We start from the raw sequence: 18,857 nt of genomic DNA on the forward strand, positions 1-18,857 counted from the left end.
TCGCCTCACAGAGAGAGAGAGAGACAGGCGCGAAGCGCGGGAAAGCTGCCGCGCCGCGACGTCACCCCTCCGGGAAGCACCGATAGGCTCGCCGCGCCGCGCCGCGCCCCGCCTCCCCTGCCTGCCCTCCCGCCGCGGCTTTGAGCGGCGGCGCCCTCAGCCAATAGAGCGACGACGGGCCCGAGCGTTCCCTCCCCCCGCCTCCCCTCCCCGCGGCGGCGGCGGCGGAGGCGCAAGCGGAGCCGGCGCGGCGCGTGGCGGCAACGGTGGGCGGGGGCGCGCGCCCCGGCGCATGGAGGCGATGCCCTGCCAGAACCAGCGGCTCGGCCCGCGGCCGCAGGACGAGCAGCCGCCGGCGGCGGCGACGACAGCGACAGCGGGGAGCGGCGGCTCCCGGTTGATCCGCTTCGCGGAGCCCGGTGAGGACAGCGGCTGCCCTAGCCCGGATAGCAGCAGCAGCAGCAACGGGCTTTCAGCGGCGGCGGCGGCGGTGGGGCCGACGATCCCCGCGGGGGAGGGCGGCGCGCCGCCGATCGGGCCGCAGCTGAAGCTGCTGCCCATGAACGACCAGCTCCGGGAGCTCCAGACGATCATCAGGGACAAGTGAGCGACCGGCGGGCCCGGGCAGGCCGCGGGGCGGCGGGAAGCGTGGCCTGAGGAGGAGCCGGGGCGGGGCGGCGGCTGAGGTGCCGGGGCGGGGGGGGGGTGGTGGTGGTGATCTTCCCTCAGGGATCCGCCGTTTCGCCGATCCCGCTCGGCGCAGTCTCCTGAGGGGATGCGGCCACCGCCGCCCGTGGGTCTCCCGGCGCGGCGAGCCCGGCAGCGGGGTGGCCGAGCCCGGGGTGCGGCGGGCGGGTGTGTGTGTGTGTCTCGTCGGGGCGTGCTCCCCGTGCCGGGCTTAACGCCGGCGGTTCGGGGCGCTGCCGCCATTGCTGCTGACGTGTGGCCGTGAGGGGAAGGGGGGGGGGGTGTGTGTGTGCGCCGCCGCTGCGCCCGGCCCGCCCCTCGCCTCAGCGGCCGGCGGCGCGACGGGGGGCTTCGGTAGCCGGGGCCGTCGGTGACAAAGACGGGAATTCGTCGGCTCTTAAAAACCTCTTCGGGATTTTTTTTTTTTTTTTTTTTTTTTTTTTTGCGTTCCTTGATGGAGGGGGGGAGTGTTGCGTACCCCCACACCCTGGACGGCTCGGAGCTCGCTGGCCACATCATCCTCAGCATACAAAAAGGAGGGTAAAACCCTTGAGAAAGGCAGCTGTAGCTCATTGTCACAGCTCCGGGAGGAGCTGGGTCTCCTTACCGGCTGCCTGGCTGTGGTGCACGGTAAGCAGGATGGGGCAGGGATCCCTTCCCGGTGTCTGTAGGTAGTTGTGAGCGCTATGTTCCACACCGCGTTAGCAGGAAACTCGCCTGCTCGCAGCGGCGGACCGGCCTGTACCAGTTTCTGAACCCTACATCAAATAAGCATGTGCAAACTTCCCACGATGTTGAGCGCTGATGAGATCGCCGTTGCGCTGCCTGACCAGCCTTAAAAGTACGTTAACAACCCCGTGCCCCGCTCCCCTCGTAGACGTTCAGTGCGCTACTGAAGGAATAGCGACTGGATCCGTAGCGTTCTTGTGGAAGTGGATTAAGACAACAACGCAGGTATAGGAGCACAGCCTGGAGTTAAAGGTTGGCAAAGGACAGGTGCTAGGTTTGGGAATAAATGGGAGGGAAATCACACAAGTTTGCTGAAGATGGGGACTGCCATGGTAAGGAAAACATAAGGGCTAAGTCTTTGCAGTCGGTATTAGCGAGGGGCGGGTAGGTGTTAAGGATTTTGGGACAAGGATGGCCAGAAGAAAAAGATCACAAGGGCAGCCTGAGAGAGCTAGAAATTAGAAGAAGCTTGGAGAAAAGTGGGATGAGCTGAAATGAAAGTGAACTGGAGTCAGATGTTTGAGGAGCAGGGACTGGAACAAATTAGGCAAAAAGAATAGTTTTGGAACAAGAAGTCAGGGATAGCATAGAGACTAGACCATGGTGGGCTGGGAGGAATGGGAGAGAGACTGTATTAAGGAGGGAGGCAGGCAAGGAGACAACAGTTTGTTTACTTAAGGCACATTACCTACAAAGGAGACTGCCTTTTTTGAAGGCATTATTTTCCATTCTTGTCACTGTGTGTCACCAAGAGTCCTTGCTGCCACCATATCTTGTGAGACACGAAAGCGTTATTCCAGTCTTACAAATCTTAGGCTGAAGTGCAGAAATCCATGCAAAATTGTGCCCCACTGCTGAACATCCGATGTGAGACACTTAAGACCAAACGTTTTATTATGCCTTACATAGCATCTCAGATGTTGAAACCACACCTTCCACATTTGTAGCTTTGATTGTTCAGCACTTGGAAGGTGATATTGTAAGGTATTAAATTTAGCATGCAACATATGACAAACATAAGTAGCTGCCATCCATTAAAAGCACAACTTGCCTCCTGTGATGGAAGAACCACCAGCAGCACAGAGGTGTGAAATCAAGTTTATCGACAGAATGATCAGGTTCTGAATAAAACCTCTTCCTGCAACGCATTGGCTTGCTAACATCTGCAATAACTAACGCATAGCACAGATAGAGTTCTTCCCCTTGTTTTGTATCTGCTAATCTGCATAGTCTACATTTTGCTATTTCCTGGTTCTCAAGTGCTTAACTTTGTAGCTAGTAATGCAAATACATTTTTATGCAGAACTAATCATATTCTCTCAAAGATAATACCTACAGTAATTGTATTAGCTTACATGAGCCTTGTTACCTTAAACTGTTTGGTTTTTTTTAATCTTCAAAGCATTGTGAAAAAACATAATCTCATTGCAGGCAGAAGCGCACAGAGGTGGTGCAGTCTTGATGTAAGGAGGGCAATTGTGGCAAGACCACACAAAAGATCTCTGCAGGTGAGAATGTCTGCCTGGCAGCTTCCCTGCAGAGCAGAAAGGGAAGTTGTGAGTGGGCTAAGCAGAGAGAGAGAGAGTGGGAAGAAATCTAGACTAGGCTTGGTGATGGCCTGTAAAAGATTTTGAGGTTAGTGAAAAGGAAATAGCATATAGTTTTGATATCTAGGTGAACGCTAGCAATGTATTTACTGTACCCAGATAGGCTTTTTTATTACTATGTTGTTGTAAGTAGTTTTGAACTCTTGCAAATGTTTATTAAGTTTCTGGTTATAGTGAGCTTATCCAGAAACCAGCAGCTGATATTTTAACTTTGAAGAGTGGTTTTTTTTAGAGTTGCATCAGCTTCATTGCACAAGACTTTGGTAAGGGGAAGTACAGAATAAGACTTGTAAATAATGAATTAGTCATAACAGCTGCAGTGATAGCAAACCATGCTTTATTCTGCACGTGACACTGCCCTGGCAGTGGAGATGTAATTGTCACTTCCAAGCTCCCTTCCCAACCAGTGATGAAAACTGGACAACAGCCTGCTCGGAAAGGCAGGTGTAGGCTTTGTACGTAAGGACAGTAGGGAAACATTATTTTTACATTCTGTCCCAGAAAGTCAGCTGCATCTCAGTAAGTAAGAGACCTTGGACTGGCCTATTTTAGTGCCTGTCATTCAGAAAGATGCTAAAACATGCTCAGCTGCGAAGGTGAGAGGATCTTTTCATAGAATCATTTAGGTTGGAAAAGACCTTTAAGATCATTGAGTCCAGGCATCAACCATTTTAATGCACTGGTTAGAAACTGTTGCAGTAACCTTTCCCTGGGCAGCTATAATCTGCCTTAAGACAACTCTATGACCGCTGTAGCATTCAAACCAAGTGCTAACAGAAACTCCTCCTCCTCAGAAGTATTGTATTTGTGAATACGCAGCTATATGGCTAAGAGGAGCTACTCATCAAAAAAATCCGATTTAAACTGACAAAAGGGTATGTTCACATACACTGCTTGGGGAGAGGGAGAAGCTGTGTCATCTACAGGGCAATTAGATACCTATCACTTAATCTTTCTTTCTGGATTAAAAAAAACAACAGGTAACACCAGAGCTGCCTTAACTCAAGGAGGATATTTGGGTTACTTAATGCTGCAGAAGATGGATGTTCCAGGTACAGCAATCACCTGAAAAGTGCAGAAATTAAAAGGCAAGCTACTGGGCAGAGAGAAACAGAACAAAGGTAGGGAAAAAACCAGTCAATTTAGAACTGTTACTGTGTAGTAAGGAAGGGACTCCAGTGCAATGCAAGTTAGAATCTGGCATGCTTTCATGGAGCTAAGGATGGTCAGGCCAGATGCAGAAGACCTTGGGGACTCTGTGTGAGCTGCTCAGAAAAGTGGAAGGCTCTTTCCTTGTTCCTGAGAGGATTCAGAGAAAGAAATCACAGCCTTTCAATTGGAATAACTGTCCCGTTTATAAAAGAAAAACCCACCTTCACGTGGTAACCGCATTTGGTTATCGTGTCCTGTGGTGGGTTCAGAGACTGCTGGCTGAATCAGTAATGGCCATCTGATAGACTAAAATGGCCATGTATTTCTTTTGCTTCATTAAAGTTACAAGAACAAGGTCTGTGTGCCAGAATCGGGGAGATGGATAGATCGCCTCAACTTGAGGGTGCATGAGTTTGCTTGTCTTTTTCCTCAGGCTTGTTCAGTTTTCCATCTAGTGAGTGCTTAACAGGTGGGCAGATGCCTTTTACAGTGTGTGTGTTGGATATGAATTTTGAGTCCTCTAATAGGATGTGAACTGATGCATTTAAGTATTGAACATTTGGGAACAAACAATTACAGTCTCTTTCTATGGAGGGTGTGATCGCAAAGTAATTTCTGGCCTGCACAGATTAGAACCAGGGATCTGGAAGCTGAAATAAGTAGTGCAGCAATTTGTAATGTAGAGCTGTGGTTTCTGTAGAAGCAAACTCATTAGCTCAGATTGGTAGTGTCATTTTAACTCCTGATTTAACAATAGACATCATTTAAATACAGGTATTTAAAGGTTATTGTGTCTGTTATGCGAGATCATTCTGTTGTGTTCTGCTAAAGCTTCTTATTCCCTAGGGAACTGGGTGAACAATATGGAAATGAAGACAGTAAAGCGGTAGGACACACGCAGTCCTGACTGCTATACAGAGTGGGATGATTCAGGAGTGTGTAACTCGCCTGTGATGAGTAAAGATGACTACTGCAGGCAAGAAGGCTGGGATCCCTTTCACATACCACCCCCCAGCCCAGGCACTGAAAAAACCAAAGTACTGAAGTACATTAAAAACTGAAGTGCTGCAGGTAGAACATGGTCCTGTTTCCCAGCTACATCGTCTCCCCCTAATTGCTTTTACAAATTTTGTTTAGGGAAGTGGCTTTTTTTCAGTCTTGCCTTCACAGTACCCTGGGTGTTTCTCAAGAATTTCTTCTATAAGGTAACTAGAGAAACAGGAATTACTAATGCATGTCAGACCATGACCCACAGAGCCTACAGCCGTATCAGTGGTTGTAACTAGTACCAAGTGCTAAAGCAGGAAGAAACTGCAGTTAGCTTGTGTTATGGTAAAAAACATTTCTTTTCACCTCTTAAGACATGCACGTGACTTTAATTGTACATTATCCATGCTTCCATACCTTCAGAAACAAAATGAAACTAATTTATATTGTTTAACACAATGTTCATATTGTTAGGTGTGTGCTACAACAGTCAGGTTTTAATGCCTCACTTTTTCAGATGTTGTCTTGTTACTTGATTAAAAAGGTGGAAAAGTTGCCAGTCTGCCATCCATCATTACTTTCTATGCTTCTATCTGGTATTTAAGGTGAACAGTTACAGTGTTTTCACAGAAGCTTTTTTTTCTGGCCCCTAGCAATTCTCACATGATGTGGGGCTTGAAATCTGGTCACAGCTTTCCAGCTGCCGGTGTACAAGAGGTCTGTCATTTTCAGTATTACTATTATTTATCTCTCATTTTTATGCACTGTTGTTTTCTGTTCTCCTCCTCCCCTCAAAAAAACAGGCATAACTGACTAAGGGTGTTCAGTGAACTGTGCATAAAAACATCTGTGTCTCTCTGTAAGGACAGAGTAGTTAATATAAAGCCTAGTAATCTGTATTAATAACTCATAGTATTCACTCTAAGCACGTATGCTTTGCAGTCAAAACCGCAGTCTTGACATTGTTGTGTTTGTCTTAGCACCCATTCATGAAATACGGCTAAATTTCCCGAAACATCATAGTCTGGAAGATTAAAACTGGGTTTTTTAGTGGCTAAGTTACCAGTTGCACAGGAAATAAGCAGACAAACCTCTTGACTTTCACTCATGTAAGTGTAAGACGTTGCAGAATCTTGGGGATTAAATGCAGAACTCTCTTTATGGTATTTAAGGAGATATCTAGAGTATCATGGTTTGAAAATGAGAGAGGGGTATGTCTGCTGTGATTAATAGAAAATTTCATTAAAATGTACCTGCTTATGACGTTGATGCTTTGGCTCCTTAATTGGAAGTTTGTCCTACTCCTGTGTAGTTAGAGTTGGCCTCGACATGGGAAGCAAGGTGTTAAAAACTGCTTTTAAAATTGAGGCTTTTAACATGGCATATTTGCATGGTATGTAGTAGGAGAAAGTGAGCTTAGTTTGTTTTCTGAATGGGCCAAAAGCCATGCAGTCACAGGACTAAAAAGTGGCACCCAGGCTAATAAAATGGCAGAGAGGTGTTTTCATGGGAATACTTGTTAGTTCCTGCTCATTTTAGTCTCAGGTTCACTAATCTAGTCACACTATGGATGAACTGCAGATAAGATACATATATATCCTGCTTATCAGGTGTGTTAACTCGGTCTCAAGGCTAGGGATCTGCATTGTCATTGTCCCATAGTTTCTGATTGACTTAAGAATGGGTGGAGCAAAAGTCTCTTTCTCAGAGCTGTAGGGACTGTAGCAGCTTGGTGCACATCTAAGCTTGTGAGGTGTTTTGGAACTGAGCAGGAACGGTAGTACAATGGAAAACCTACAGAATATCATCCTTATGTTTTCATGCTCTTAATTGCTACTGGTACAGCGCAGCAACGTTGCCAGTAGTAAGAAGCAAACCTCTGTGTTAGCTCACTGCATCTCAATCTTTGCTACCAAGCAGGAAACCCATGAAGCAGAATCTCTGTGGGATAAATTTTGTATATGGTAGGAGACTTTTCTCTGAACTGCCTTTAGAATATACTGTCCTTGAATTAATAGTATATTTAAGCAATGTTCTTAAAATTACTCCCCAATTTAAAATATAAATTATTACCTTTTTCAGGAAATCCAGTAGAGGAGACTTCGTATTTTCTGCTGATCGTCTGGTAGGTGAAGAATTTCTTCTTCTTGATATTCTTCCTTGTAACTCTTCCATAAAATGGATCTTTCATCATAGAGTAATGGTGGTGTGAGAGCAACTTTTCTACCCAAAGAAAGTTGCTGTTTGACAGCAACTTTCTGTATAGGGCCTTCTGTTCTCTGTTATGGTCTGCTTTCATCTCAGAGGGTTCCAGATACCATGTTGTTATTAAACACAACTGCTTCAGGACAGAGCACGGTAGTAATAAGAGAATACGGTTTAAAAACACATGCACAGAGGCTAGAGATAATTCAGTTTTACTTTGAAACAGTACTTTTGATCTTGTGAACAGAGCTGTACAATTTCTTACAGTCTAGATCTTAACAATTGCTTGCATGCAGAAGTGCCTCCTGGCACTTATTGTGTATTAGATTAGTAGCTCTCAGTTCACCCGCACTGGGAATATGTTTTTAGCCATATGGTAGTTACTAGCAGGGACAAAGCAATTTGAAGTTTTCACACTTTTTAGTAAGTCAGAACAAAGACTGTTGGGAAAGCAACCTTTATCTCATTTAAATTACATGCTTAAAGAAAACCACACCACTCATGCCCACACATGCACTTCCTTGTATTCATGAGGGTGTTTGCTGTTTGCAAAGCCACACTGATTAACAAGGAAAGTCTTTCTTTCCCCCTCTAGCAAAGATGAGTCCCACGACCATTCAATTACCAGCACCATTTGCTACAGCAGGCAGGTTTCCTGTGATGAGCCCAATCTTAATCCATGCCTGATCCAGGCTTGCTCAGGGCTTAGATATGACCACAACCTAAGATTGTGGCTGCAGTGCTTCTTATCTTTGCAGCTTTTCCACTTTCCCCCTTGCTTTTCCCTTCTTGAGGATGTTTCTTGCATTCCCATTCACCGAGAACAGTAAAGGCCCAAGCCATCAAATCCTGTCACTCATAACTCGTAGATCAAGTGACTGACTGGAGTGCCACCTTTGCCAATTGTACTTCATAACAGACAGGCAGAAAGTCAGAGCCCCAACTCCATTCTGTGGAGCAGTTCTCAGCAGATACCGTTTAAATAGATACATGTCCTTTATAGTTCACTGGACGGGTAGGAACAGCGCAGGACACATCCACCATCTGTGATAGATTAGCTCAGCTATGTGCCGTTCTTCCTGCAGTTTGTAGTTTCAGGTTCTTCATGTGCTTAAATATGCAAGTAAGATTCAGGAAGCCAACAAAGGTCAACACCAGCAATCCCACACATTTACAGGGTACAGGGCTCCAGTGCCGGGGTCAGGCCCCTTCCTCACCTGTACTCCTTTCACAGGAAGGGTTTCTGGTTAACATTCTCATTTCACCTTGTATTAGGTTCCCATTATGCTGCACCCTTTAAGGAGCATTCATTCCTGCCAACTTCTTTGAATTACAGAGAAGCACTGTGTTCCAAATCTGTATTTTAAAAAAGAGATAAAAAATGGCTATTCTAATACTGACAGGAAAACTGTACCTTATAGTCATTAATTAGTGCAAAGGACCTCTCCCACTTACCTTCTCACTTTACTTGGAGGTCCTGTGCCATTCTGAGGGAAGCACTGATTTTTTTCCCCCTCATTACTGAAAACTGCAGCTTCAGGCAGTGACTTAAATTCAGGCCCTTGTACCAGCAGCATCTTCTATTGGCTGGCCAGCACTTGTATAGATAGGGAGCTGCTCTTCACAGAAACGGCTCTGTTTGCTGGTTGTGCAGATGTTTGCTACAGAACCTGCTAGTCTGTTTTCCATTTTGTAGGAGGAATTTAATGCAAAATAATGTGTAGGACTATCTCATTTTCTGTATGGTATTCCTAGGTGTGGTGAAGAACAGTTACAGTTTCATGTGGGAGGTGGTCTCTACTAAACTTGGTGGGCTGCAAACATAGTTAAGACTTGCTGTGTTTTCCAGCCAGTTAGCAAACAAAGCTTAATGGCATGATGCAATACATGAAGAGAACAAACATATGCGTGAGATTGTAGGGTAACAAAATACATTTTGTTGCAGATTAAAAATGAGAATGAAGTTAAGTTTGCTACTAGCTTGGCAGTTGTTAGTGGCAGTATATCATAAGGTCACCATAGGAAGGGGTTTTAAGGAGGGATTCTAAAGCTGATGAATTTCTGGTGGTACAGTTTTTACTTCCGTCAGTTAGTTTCACACAAAAGAAATGCTCGAACATACAGGCGGTAAAGGTTAGCAGGGTGTTTCTGAAAGCCACTGCCAGTGCTGTGATGCTGAATCTGAAAGATGTGGGGTTAAAGTCATGAGGATGAAGACAACCTGTCTTGTGTTTGTGAAGGAGGAGAGGCAGCTGTGAGAAGTCAGCCTGTAACACAGGAGATGATCAATCATTATGATTTGTGGTAGTAGACATCTGGACAGGTAGACCTCAAAGTGGTAGTGAGACCAATTTGAGAAACACCGGCAGGCAACTCCTGTCAGTGCAAGAGGCTCACACTGAATGCTTAAATGTGTGCTGCCCAGCACCCAGGCACTGTGGAAGCATTTAATTGATGTCACCTTGCAGGACTGCTGTAGAACTAGTGAGGTGCTCACAAAGCCCACAGCGTTTTTACTGAGACCACCTGAGATTTTTTTTTCCAAGGCCTGCTCAGTAGGAGGTACACAGTAAGCTAGGTCCAGCTCTGTGAAGTTAAGCTGGTGCTGCACACCAGCTGAGCAGTGTGTTGTGGGCTGAGACACCAGGCGAGTAACAGGAAGAGGAGCCACCTCCCAGAGGCGTCGAGGACATTGCACATCTAGAGTTTTGGCAGGGACCAAGCAAAATTGACTTCCAGCCTGGATTCAGGCAGGTGTTTGTCATTTACAGCACTGACCTACAGCCTCAGTCCACAAGTACAGTGGTGCTTTTCAGCAGAAGGTAGATTTTGTGGTTTGACTGGAGGTCTGATGTTGAGGAATTAATTAGTTTCTCAGCCCTAACAGCAACTCTCTGCATAACACTGAACAGGTCACTTCACCTTTCTGCCCACCTACCTCTGTTTCAGGGGGGTGATAACGCATACTTCAAAAGTGGTTTGAAATCCTGAGGTGCAGAGAGCTGTATAGATACGAAGTATGGCTGACAGCCCCGCTACTCTGCCTTCCCTTCAGCTTCCAAGGAAAGCTGCAACATAATGGGTTAGAGGATCCCTCTAGGAATTACTGTGATCTTGGAAATTAGGTGCTGCATGGCTATCACATAAAATACACTTAGACTACTGTCTTCCCACAAACAGGGGAAGATAATAATGGTCACTCCAGAATTTACTTGAATTCTGGTTTCTTGGCATTTAAATGCTTCACTTTTTTCCAAACTGCAGGCAGGCAGAGGAGTTGTAACATGCAACTGCTGAGGATCACAGGTGCCTCTTGGGGGGCTCTGAAAGGGCTCCCATTTTTCCAGTTTTGTCTGGTCAGAGCAGCACTACCTCTCACAGCACCCTGGCTGGTTTCCTTACGTAGTGATTACACCTTTTCTAAATGAGAGTACTGGCAGCCTGCTTTCTGTAGTTGCCTGTATCCAAATTTCTCTGTTCATGGATTCTGAGGAACTGGTCAAACCTGATTTCTTCAGTGGTATTTGAGTGTGGTAAGGAGACTTTATTCATGTGCTTAATTGGCTGAGAAAAGGTAGATTTCACTAACATTTTCATTTCCTTGAAATGTTTACATGGTAGCTAGCTAAAATGCCTTGGACGTCTGTTAACTGGTGGGTTTTTTTGCTAACAGTTCTAACAGATCTTGTACTAATGAAGGTTCAAAGCAAACAGGATTTCCCTTTGCTTACTGCAAAGGCTCTGGGGCAAATCTTACACGTAGAACTGTAATAAATGAGCATGTTGACATAGAATTTTGTATATCAGCATTAAATGCTTAATCTAAAACTTCAGCATAACTCTGTAAGCCTTGACAGTTTAATTAGGCCTGCTAGAATTTAACATCCCTTTTAGCTTTTTTTTTCCTCCCCAATTAAAAATAGACTCTATTTTTGTTTATTGACAACTTTAATTCATGGTTTTAATTTCTGGTCAGACTCTTCTACCTTGGGACCAAAGCTTTACTTCTCTGCTTCATGTGGGGCCATAATGATACCTGTTTTAGCTTCCAAGCAATGACACCCACCTCTCTGGGAGAGAAGCAGAGCTGCTGGTTCTTGGGGCCAGAAAGTAAAGCGGTGGAAATGATAATCCTTGAGCGTGGGAGCGGCAGAAAGCATAGTGCAAAAATAAATGTTTTATCAACACTGACAAGTTTACAGAAGAATCCTTCCCAGCCTCTGCATAAAACATTGATACATGTAGTAAAAATAAGGAGATTATTTGACTATAGACCTTCACTGGTTTACTCTAAACTTTTGGCAGATAATGTAGAGCAATGCTAACCCTGTCAACGTGACAGCAGTACAAAAAAATGCGTTTCTTCCAAACCTGGCTTATACATTGGCTTTCTTTGGTGAAATAACTTTAAAAAAATAAAATTGTCTACAAATGTCCCAGAAACCTAAAATTAAATCAAGGATTTCTTGGTTTGTTTATGCGAGAAGATGTGTCTTTCAGTAGAACACTGGTGCCTTCAGTCTCAGGATTAAAGTGACTGAGTCAAAAACCCACTTGCAGAGAGACAGGAAGAAGAAGAGGAGGAAGGTAGTAGAGGTGGCTTCTCTATGTATGCTTCTGAGAGCCACCAAACACGCAATGAGTCAACAGAAGGACCTGCTTCCCATATGCAGTTTTGCTGCAGTGGAAATACTAGCCCGTGAATTGCTTTTTCTGTCTTTTGCTCCCATTATGTGTCAGTTGCACCATTTGACACCTTCACTGATTTAGTCTGACCACCACCTCTGAATATGGCTGCCACAAACCCAACTCTAGGAAAAAATTGTTGTACTAAAATGACTAAAAATATCTTCAAAGAGGGATTGTAAATCTAGGGGACTGTTTCTAATTTCTAGTAGAGGCTGCCTGTATGTTAGGAACTAGGGCAGAATGGAAGAACAGAAAAAAATCTTCCAGTCTGCTCTGGCTTGTTTCTGAAATAAGAAATGTCTGAAGTGAGCAGTATACTTGCTCGGTCCCAAGAGCAATCAACTCATTTCTGCCATCCTACACTGACTTTTGCTTAACAGGTTTCATCCTTGGCTTGGCCGTAGCTTTCCTTGAGCCGCCCTGGCCTCTGAATCTTTGGCTCACTAGCAGAGAGAATTTGTACATCTTTAATACCCAGAGCATTTTTTATGGACAATCATTCTGGGTTCAGATGAATACATTTCGGTAACTTTGCCTGCGGTACAGCTGCAGGGCCAGCACCAGGGGAGAGCTGGAGGTTTTCTGGCCACTTGAGGCTGGAGAGGTGTGGGGCTTACTAGCTGCACCTCCAGTAGAGATGTCCCTGCTGAACTGGGCTGTCTGTACCGTGTGAAGGCACAGGCGCTTGGCAGAGCATCCCGTAGTAACCACAGCTGGCAAGTGCCAGAAGAAGAAGGTGATAAAGAGATTTCTGCATCTCCTGACTTGTCTGTGGGCACTTGGTGGTGTGTTTACATTGCTGCCGCTTCTGTGGCCGTTCTGGCAGCCCCGCTGCAGTTGAGTCATAGAAATACAGATGTGAAAATAGACCTCAGAGCCTAGCTGGTGGGGAACTGAGAGAGGGTGAATTTTCCCTTTTTCTCACTAGTATTTTCTGTCAGCAAAGTGAAGTTGCATTGGTACTTCACTCATTTTTTGAGAAAAATTGGTCTGGGATGTGGGATGCCTGTGCCTGTCAGATATAAATTAAGTCAGTTTTATGATTGCTGATGACACACCCTCCCCCCCTTCCCCAATTTTGTTTTGTAATGCTTTCATTTGATTTGTGGACAAAATGTAGGCATCGCCCCCCAAAAGCGTCTACATTAAATCATTAAATTAAAGAGACCTTTTTAGACCCTTCAGGCTGTTAAATGTTACTTGTAAAAACTACTAACATTTGGTATCTTATCTCCATAGATAACAAATCTCTTTAAGTTGACTGATCTCTTTGGTTCTACAGATCAGACTTGTGGTTGAAGAGGGACTGAATCAACTGCCATACACAGAATGTACCGTCACCACTCCAACAGGTATGTGGGAAATTACTCCTCCCCTAGGTAGGACTGGAAGTGGAAGCTTACCTAATATAAAAGAATCCGAAACTGTTACAACAATCATAGAATATCTCCAGCTGGAAGGGACCCATAAGGGTCGTCGAGTCCAACTGCCTGCTCCTCTCAGGACTACCTAAAATGGAGCCATGTGACTAAGAGCATCGTCCAGACGCTCCTTGAACTCCATCTGACAAGCTTGGTGCCATGACCACTTCCCTGGGGAGCCCAAGGCTGAAACCATTTTAACATCCAGGGTAGAGTACAGAGTTAGGGTCCCTTCCGGTATTTAAAAAGCTAGAAGGTGTGTAACAACACAATTGAGCAAAACATACAGTCATATAGTTGTCATTTTACTAAGGTTTTCGATTGGTCTTGCAAAACCATGATGAAAACTTATCAGTGTATGTATAAGATCAGTTTACTTGCCCATACTGCAATGCTGAATTAAAACAGATGACGTTACACATGCCCATTGAAGAAAAAGTCCTTGGCACAAGCAGTTTTGTAGTGCCAGCCTAAATCTGTCCTTGCTTGCAACTGGGGGCCAGCTGCGAGTGACGATAAGCAGGAAGTAAAAAGTGGCTGTGTTGACACTAGAGGAAACCCACTGCAGTAATTTTGGTTTGCTCCTGTTAACTGTAAAGATACGTGAGGTTGCATGCATTACTCAGAGGTAGCAGCTTACTGCATCAGCAACTTCTTGGGAACCGCTCAAGTACCTGCTGTGAACCCACAGCACACCGGTGCCCAGTGAGGGAGCTAAAATGGCCTCAGCCGAGTTCTTCCAGTAGGAAGTGTCCCTTGAGAACCCAGATGCTTCTGCATGAATTCCAGCTTACCTATACGGAGTTCTTTCCGTATGAGCATTTCTAAGATGCCACAAGCAGAGGTGATTTATGCTCTTCCAGGCACAGAAGCAGAACACCTCTCAAGGGACATCAGTGAAACACCCTATTCTTTCTCCTTTAACGGAGCCTCCGGACTTTTTCAGTCAGGCAGGGGAATAGGCAACCCCTGTGAGGAACATCACCACATGTTCTTGTTCTTCCCAGCAGTGGTGCTGGTCAAGGTCGTTACCAGCTTCTGGGGTTGGCCCTGAAGAACTATGACTAGGACAATATTGCTTTGCTGTCTTTATGTTTGAATTAACAAGAGACCTGAGCTCACAGTACTGATGATTGTATCTCTCTCATGTATGTACCGCTGTCCACCTTTTTCTTTCAGTGATGAAGAATACAGTGACAGTAGCATTGTAGCAGCATTCTAACTCTTCCACCTGCAGCTCTGGACTGCATTTACCAGGCTTCGTAGGGGACATACTGTTTACCTTTATTTTGCGTAGTGTCCTTCATTTAAAATAATCACAGAATACCTGAGTTATAAAATGATACTTTGAAAGGATCACTTCTCTGCTACTGTTCTGACATGACTTTCAAAGGTAAAAAAAGCACGAGTTCTTTACAAATTACAGTTTGGGCCCTGTTCCCATTGCTAGTTTGAGGGCTGCAGGATATGGTGTGCAGATTGGTTCATGCCACCTGTTGAGAGGTGTGGAGCTTGCTGTTGTCCCCTGGGTATTTGGGGGATCTCGGTTCCATTCCCACCAATGTCACTTAAAACACCATCCCTCAAAGGGGCATTAAGATGGGGCAGAAAAGAGCACTCACTGCTACTGACGTCTGGTTTCTTTCCTCTCACAGGGCACAAGTATGAAGGAGTGAGATTTGAAAAGGGAAACTGCGGAGTCAGCATAATGAGAAGCGGTAGGCAGTTTTTGGTTGTTGAATGAGCATGAATTAAACATTTTGGAAACATGTAAGCAACTTCCTTTCAAAAATGTGCACCAGCACTTCTCTATGGCAAAGTTTTACCCAAACCTGCCAGCCGTTATTCCTTCTTAGGTATCCTTGATCACAGAATGTCAAGTAATATGTTTCGTTAACTTTTTAGGAGACACATAGCTGCAACAGATTTCATCTGGCCTCTTCCCTAGCAGCTGTTAACGGAGAGGGGCCAGACCAACTGTCCGTCCTTGTTTGTCGCTAACTACTTCTGCTCAGAGGCAGGTCTCCAAATAAACCCCGCTCAGCGGTGGCAGAGTCGCTGTTGTTTTGCCCAGTGCTGCAGAAACCTTTGTATCTGTGACGTAAAGTCCCGTGGCTCCACAGCTTCCCACGCTACGTTTTGTACCGTGGTGTCTCTGGGCAGAGCTCGAAGACGTTCTCCCAACCCCATACGGTTGTTTTGACGTTTCCAGCTCTCGCCTTCGAGAGATTAGCGCTGGTGTGTGGCAACAGTAATACTCGGGAGCTAAGTAACACCAAGTAGACTCGTTTTCCTGTCTAACCAGAGAAAAAAGGAAAATAGCTTCAAGTGTTCTTAACAGTTAGAACCGAGAAAAAAAAAAATAATCTTCTTCTTAGAACTCTCCACCAATACAGTGTTGGGACTGTCTATTTAATTGTAGCATCTTGCAATTGTGCCGTTTCTTAGCGTGTAACAATTTGTTGTTGGTTTTTTTGCTGCTCCTTTTGAGGCGAGGCAATGGAACAAGGTTTACGAGACTGCTGTAGATCAATCCGCATAGGAAAAATCCTGATACAGAGCGACGAGGAGACTCAAAGAGCGAAAGTGTACTATGCTAAGTTTCCACCAGACATTTACAGGAGAAAGGTTCTTCTTATGTACCCAATACTAAGTAAGTGCCTTTCATCACCATGTACAGTTAGACTCATCTGGACAGTGAGTGCGCTGAATTTAAAGGAGAATTTCCAGATTTCAGGGGCTTTGATTAGTTTTATTTATCAGCCTGTGCCAGAATACAGATTAGTCAGCCTGCACCAGCATGAATGCAGAGCAAATCATTTGGGCATGCCTGCGTTTGTGAGAAAGGTTGAAGCATTAAGACTTTATAAATTCAATTTTTTAAATTTTTCCATGAGAAAATACTCAAAACAGTATTTTTCTCAAGCTATTAAAAGACATGTTTTGGATTAATATTATACTCCTAGAAGTAAATTACTTCAAATACAGTTAACACTACCAAAAAAAATAATATTATAATCTGGTAGGCATGGTAAGGAAGTTGTCAGGATGAAGTAACTTTTCCAGTCTAAGATTTAATTCTGGTTCTAGACACGGAGCTCTTGATTGCCATTTTACTATTTTAGATGAGCTTTTTTGCCTCAGGGCTTTAATAAAATCCACCGGCTCCAGTGTTTAAAACCTGGCAGAGTTGGCTGTCTCAGAGTAGAGTTGAAGTTCCTTCATCAGGAGACCAGAGTTTTCTACAATTAATCCTTGCAGAGGTGATAGTTTTCCAGTGGGAAAGGACAGTCTCATCATTCAGTCACACACCACTGTTAACACAGATAGTCTCGGATGGCCTAGGGCAAGTTCTTCAACCAGGAGAAAAGAAGGAAAAAAAATAAATCTCACTTTTTCCCCTTTTAGGTACTGGTAATACTGTCATTGAGGCTGTCAAAGTTCTTGTAGAACATGGCGTACAACCAAGTGTCATTATCCTGCTAAGCCTATTCTCCACACCGCACGGTAAGTTGAGGGGGCACGAGGGGGACAGAAGAGCAAGCACAGGTACGTTTAATGGGGAAGAGTTACATTAGTCACACACTGCAGACAGCGGTGAAGAGCTGTTCCCTGGCAAATAACGAGAGCAGCATCACTTTCCTCAGAAGAAAGGTGTTCGGGGGGGGGGGGGGGTGGGGGGGGTGGTTTGGCTGAACTGTAAAACTGAGGGTGAACAGCGATGTGTTTGGTGTGGGCAGTGGAGTGGGCTAGCAGAAAGGAAAAGGCCTGTTACACCTAATGGCAAAACTGCAAATGGTAAAGTATTCCTAAAAGCGGGAATTGGCAGCGCTGCCAGGTACACAAAATGCTTCAGTGGCTCACAGAGCAATGCCAGTCCTGCTGTTGCTCTGGACTGTAGCAGCCCACAGATGGTGTTGAGTCAGTCCGCCAACAGAAATCACTATCAAAAAATTCAACTGAACTGCAGCGAGTTACTCCGGGTGGTCTGCAACCATTTTGGTGATTAGATTGGGAGCATATGTGTATGGTAAAGAAAAGAAAAATCCAAATAAGAAAACCCAAAGAAGCAATCCACTAAATTCAGGAAGTCTTTCCTCAGAGACAGTCAGCTAAGGCAGAAATGTGAAGCGGAGATGGAAGAACAGAGCCTGATTTATCTATGGAATTCTGCTAATCGTGATTTAACGTGTGGTGCTGAAATACAGCTGCTGCGCTGTAGTCATTATTGCCTTTGCCCTCTCTCAAAAGGTGCCAAATCGATCATCCAGGAATTCCCAGAGATCACCATTTTAACTACAGAAGTTCATCCTGTTGCACCAACGCACTTTGGACAGAAATATTTTGGAACAGACTGACACACTTGGAACAAACGGATATAACTATATGAGGTTTTTTTTCTACATTTTATTATTGTTGAGTTGGTTGAGGGCATGTTTAAAAATCTTTTTGGCCAAAGGGGGAAATACTTGACTTAGATCTGGTCAGTTACTGCCTGCACAGCAAATCAGGTACAGTAACAAAGCAGTCTGTCGTTACAAAGTCAAGCATCTCAACGTTGGGGTTGTATAAACTGCTACACTCTCTGCTTAAGTTAACTTATTTATTCTTCTATAGCCTGTCTTGTGGCTGCTTGCAAGAGCAAAATAAAACAACTAAATCACACAGGTGTGTACTTCATTTCTGGTGGTAATGTTTACATCACGCCAGGTCAGCTGGTACAGCCACTCCTAATGCTTCCAAAATGATGGGTGGACGTGGAACTCGCTGTAATTCTTAGCAGCCACATTGAATTTTTGCCAGAATTTTCAGTCTTTGGATGGTGGCCAAGAACTAAAGAGAAAACTCTGAATTTTGCTCTGTATAGATTATTTTCAAATAGTAAAACATCCACAGTAGTCTTGCTCAATGGTACCAAATAAAGAAGCGTCCTGTTGCAGTGTGCACGCCCTGGAAAATGGGGTGGGAATTGAGGGTGGGAGGAGCACTGTTTACAGAAATTCTACACGTACAGTACTTAAGTTTCGCCTCTTAAAACTTCTGTGGTTGAATTGGTATTGCTTTCAAAAGAAAGAAAAGCCGTGGCAGAAAGTTGAACTCGATTTCTAGCTCTGTTCACAGAGCAACAGGGCTTAAAGCCAAAAGACAAATACGGCCCTCATGGCTTAGCGCCCTTTCAAAATACTCAATGCAGTAATTGTATCGATCAGATTAAACATAAATCTGCAGCCAAATATTTTCTTTGGCTTCAAATCCCCTCACGCCAAGTACACAATACCCAACTCTTAAACTAGCTAGTATCTTACCTTACTATAACTTTGGGAAGATTTGTATATAATGACAATATAGCCCATTATTATTTTTTAAATATATCCGTATT

At 44.6% G+C, this 18,857-nt stretch overlaps 1 protein-coding gene across 1 annotated transcript; it reads left to right on the forward strand.

Annotated features, from left to right (window-relative positions):
* The first annotated feature begins 266 nt into the window (after nucleotides 1-266).
* LOC126050150 (uracil phosphoribosyltransferase homolog) lies at nucleotides 267-18,142 on the forward strand. The gene is made up of 7 exons (XM_049827665.1): nucleotides 267-603; nucleotides 7,245-7,287; nucleotides 13,339-13,408; nucleotides 15,133-15,195; nucleotides 15,969-16,130; nucleotides 16,886-16,984; nucleotides 17,729-18,142. Exons 1-7 carry the CDS (start codon nucleotides 293-295, stop codon nucleotides 17,833-17,835), a joined length of 855 nt encoding a protein of 284 aa, XP_049683622.1. The 5' UTR covers nucleotides 267-292; the 3' UTR covers nucleotides 17,836-18,142.
* Nucleotides 18,143-18,857: the final 715 nt, after the last annotated feature.

This window comes from Accipiter gentilis, chromosome 24 (genome assembly GCF_929443795.1).
Source record: "Accipiter gentilis chromosome 24, bAccGen1.1, whole genome shotgun sequence".
In the NCBI taxonomy this organism is placed as follows: Eukaryota; Metazoa; Chordata; class Aves; order Accipitriformes; family Accipitridae; genus Astur; species Astur gentilis.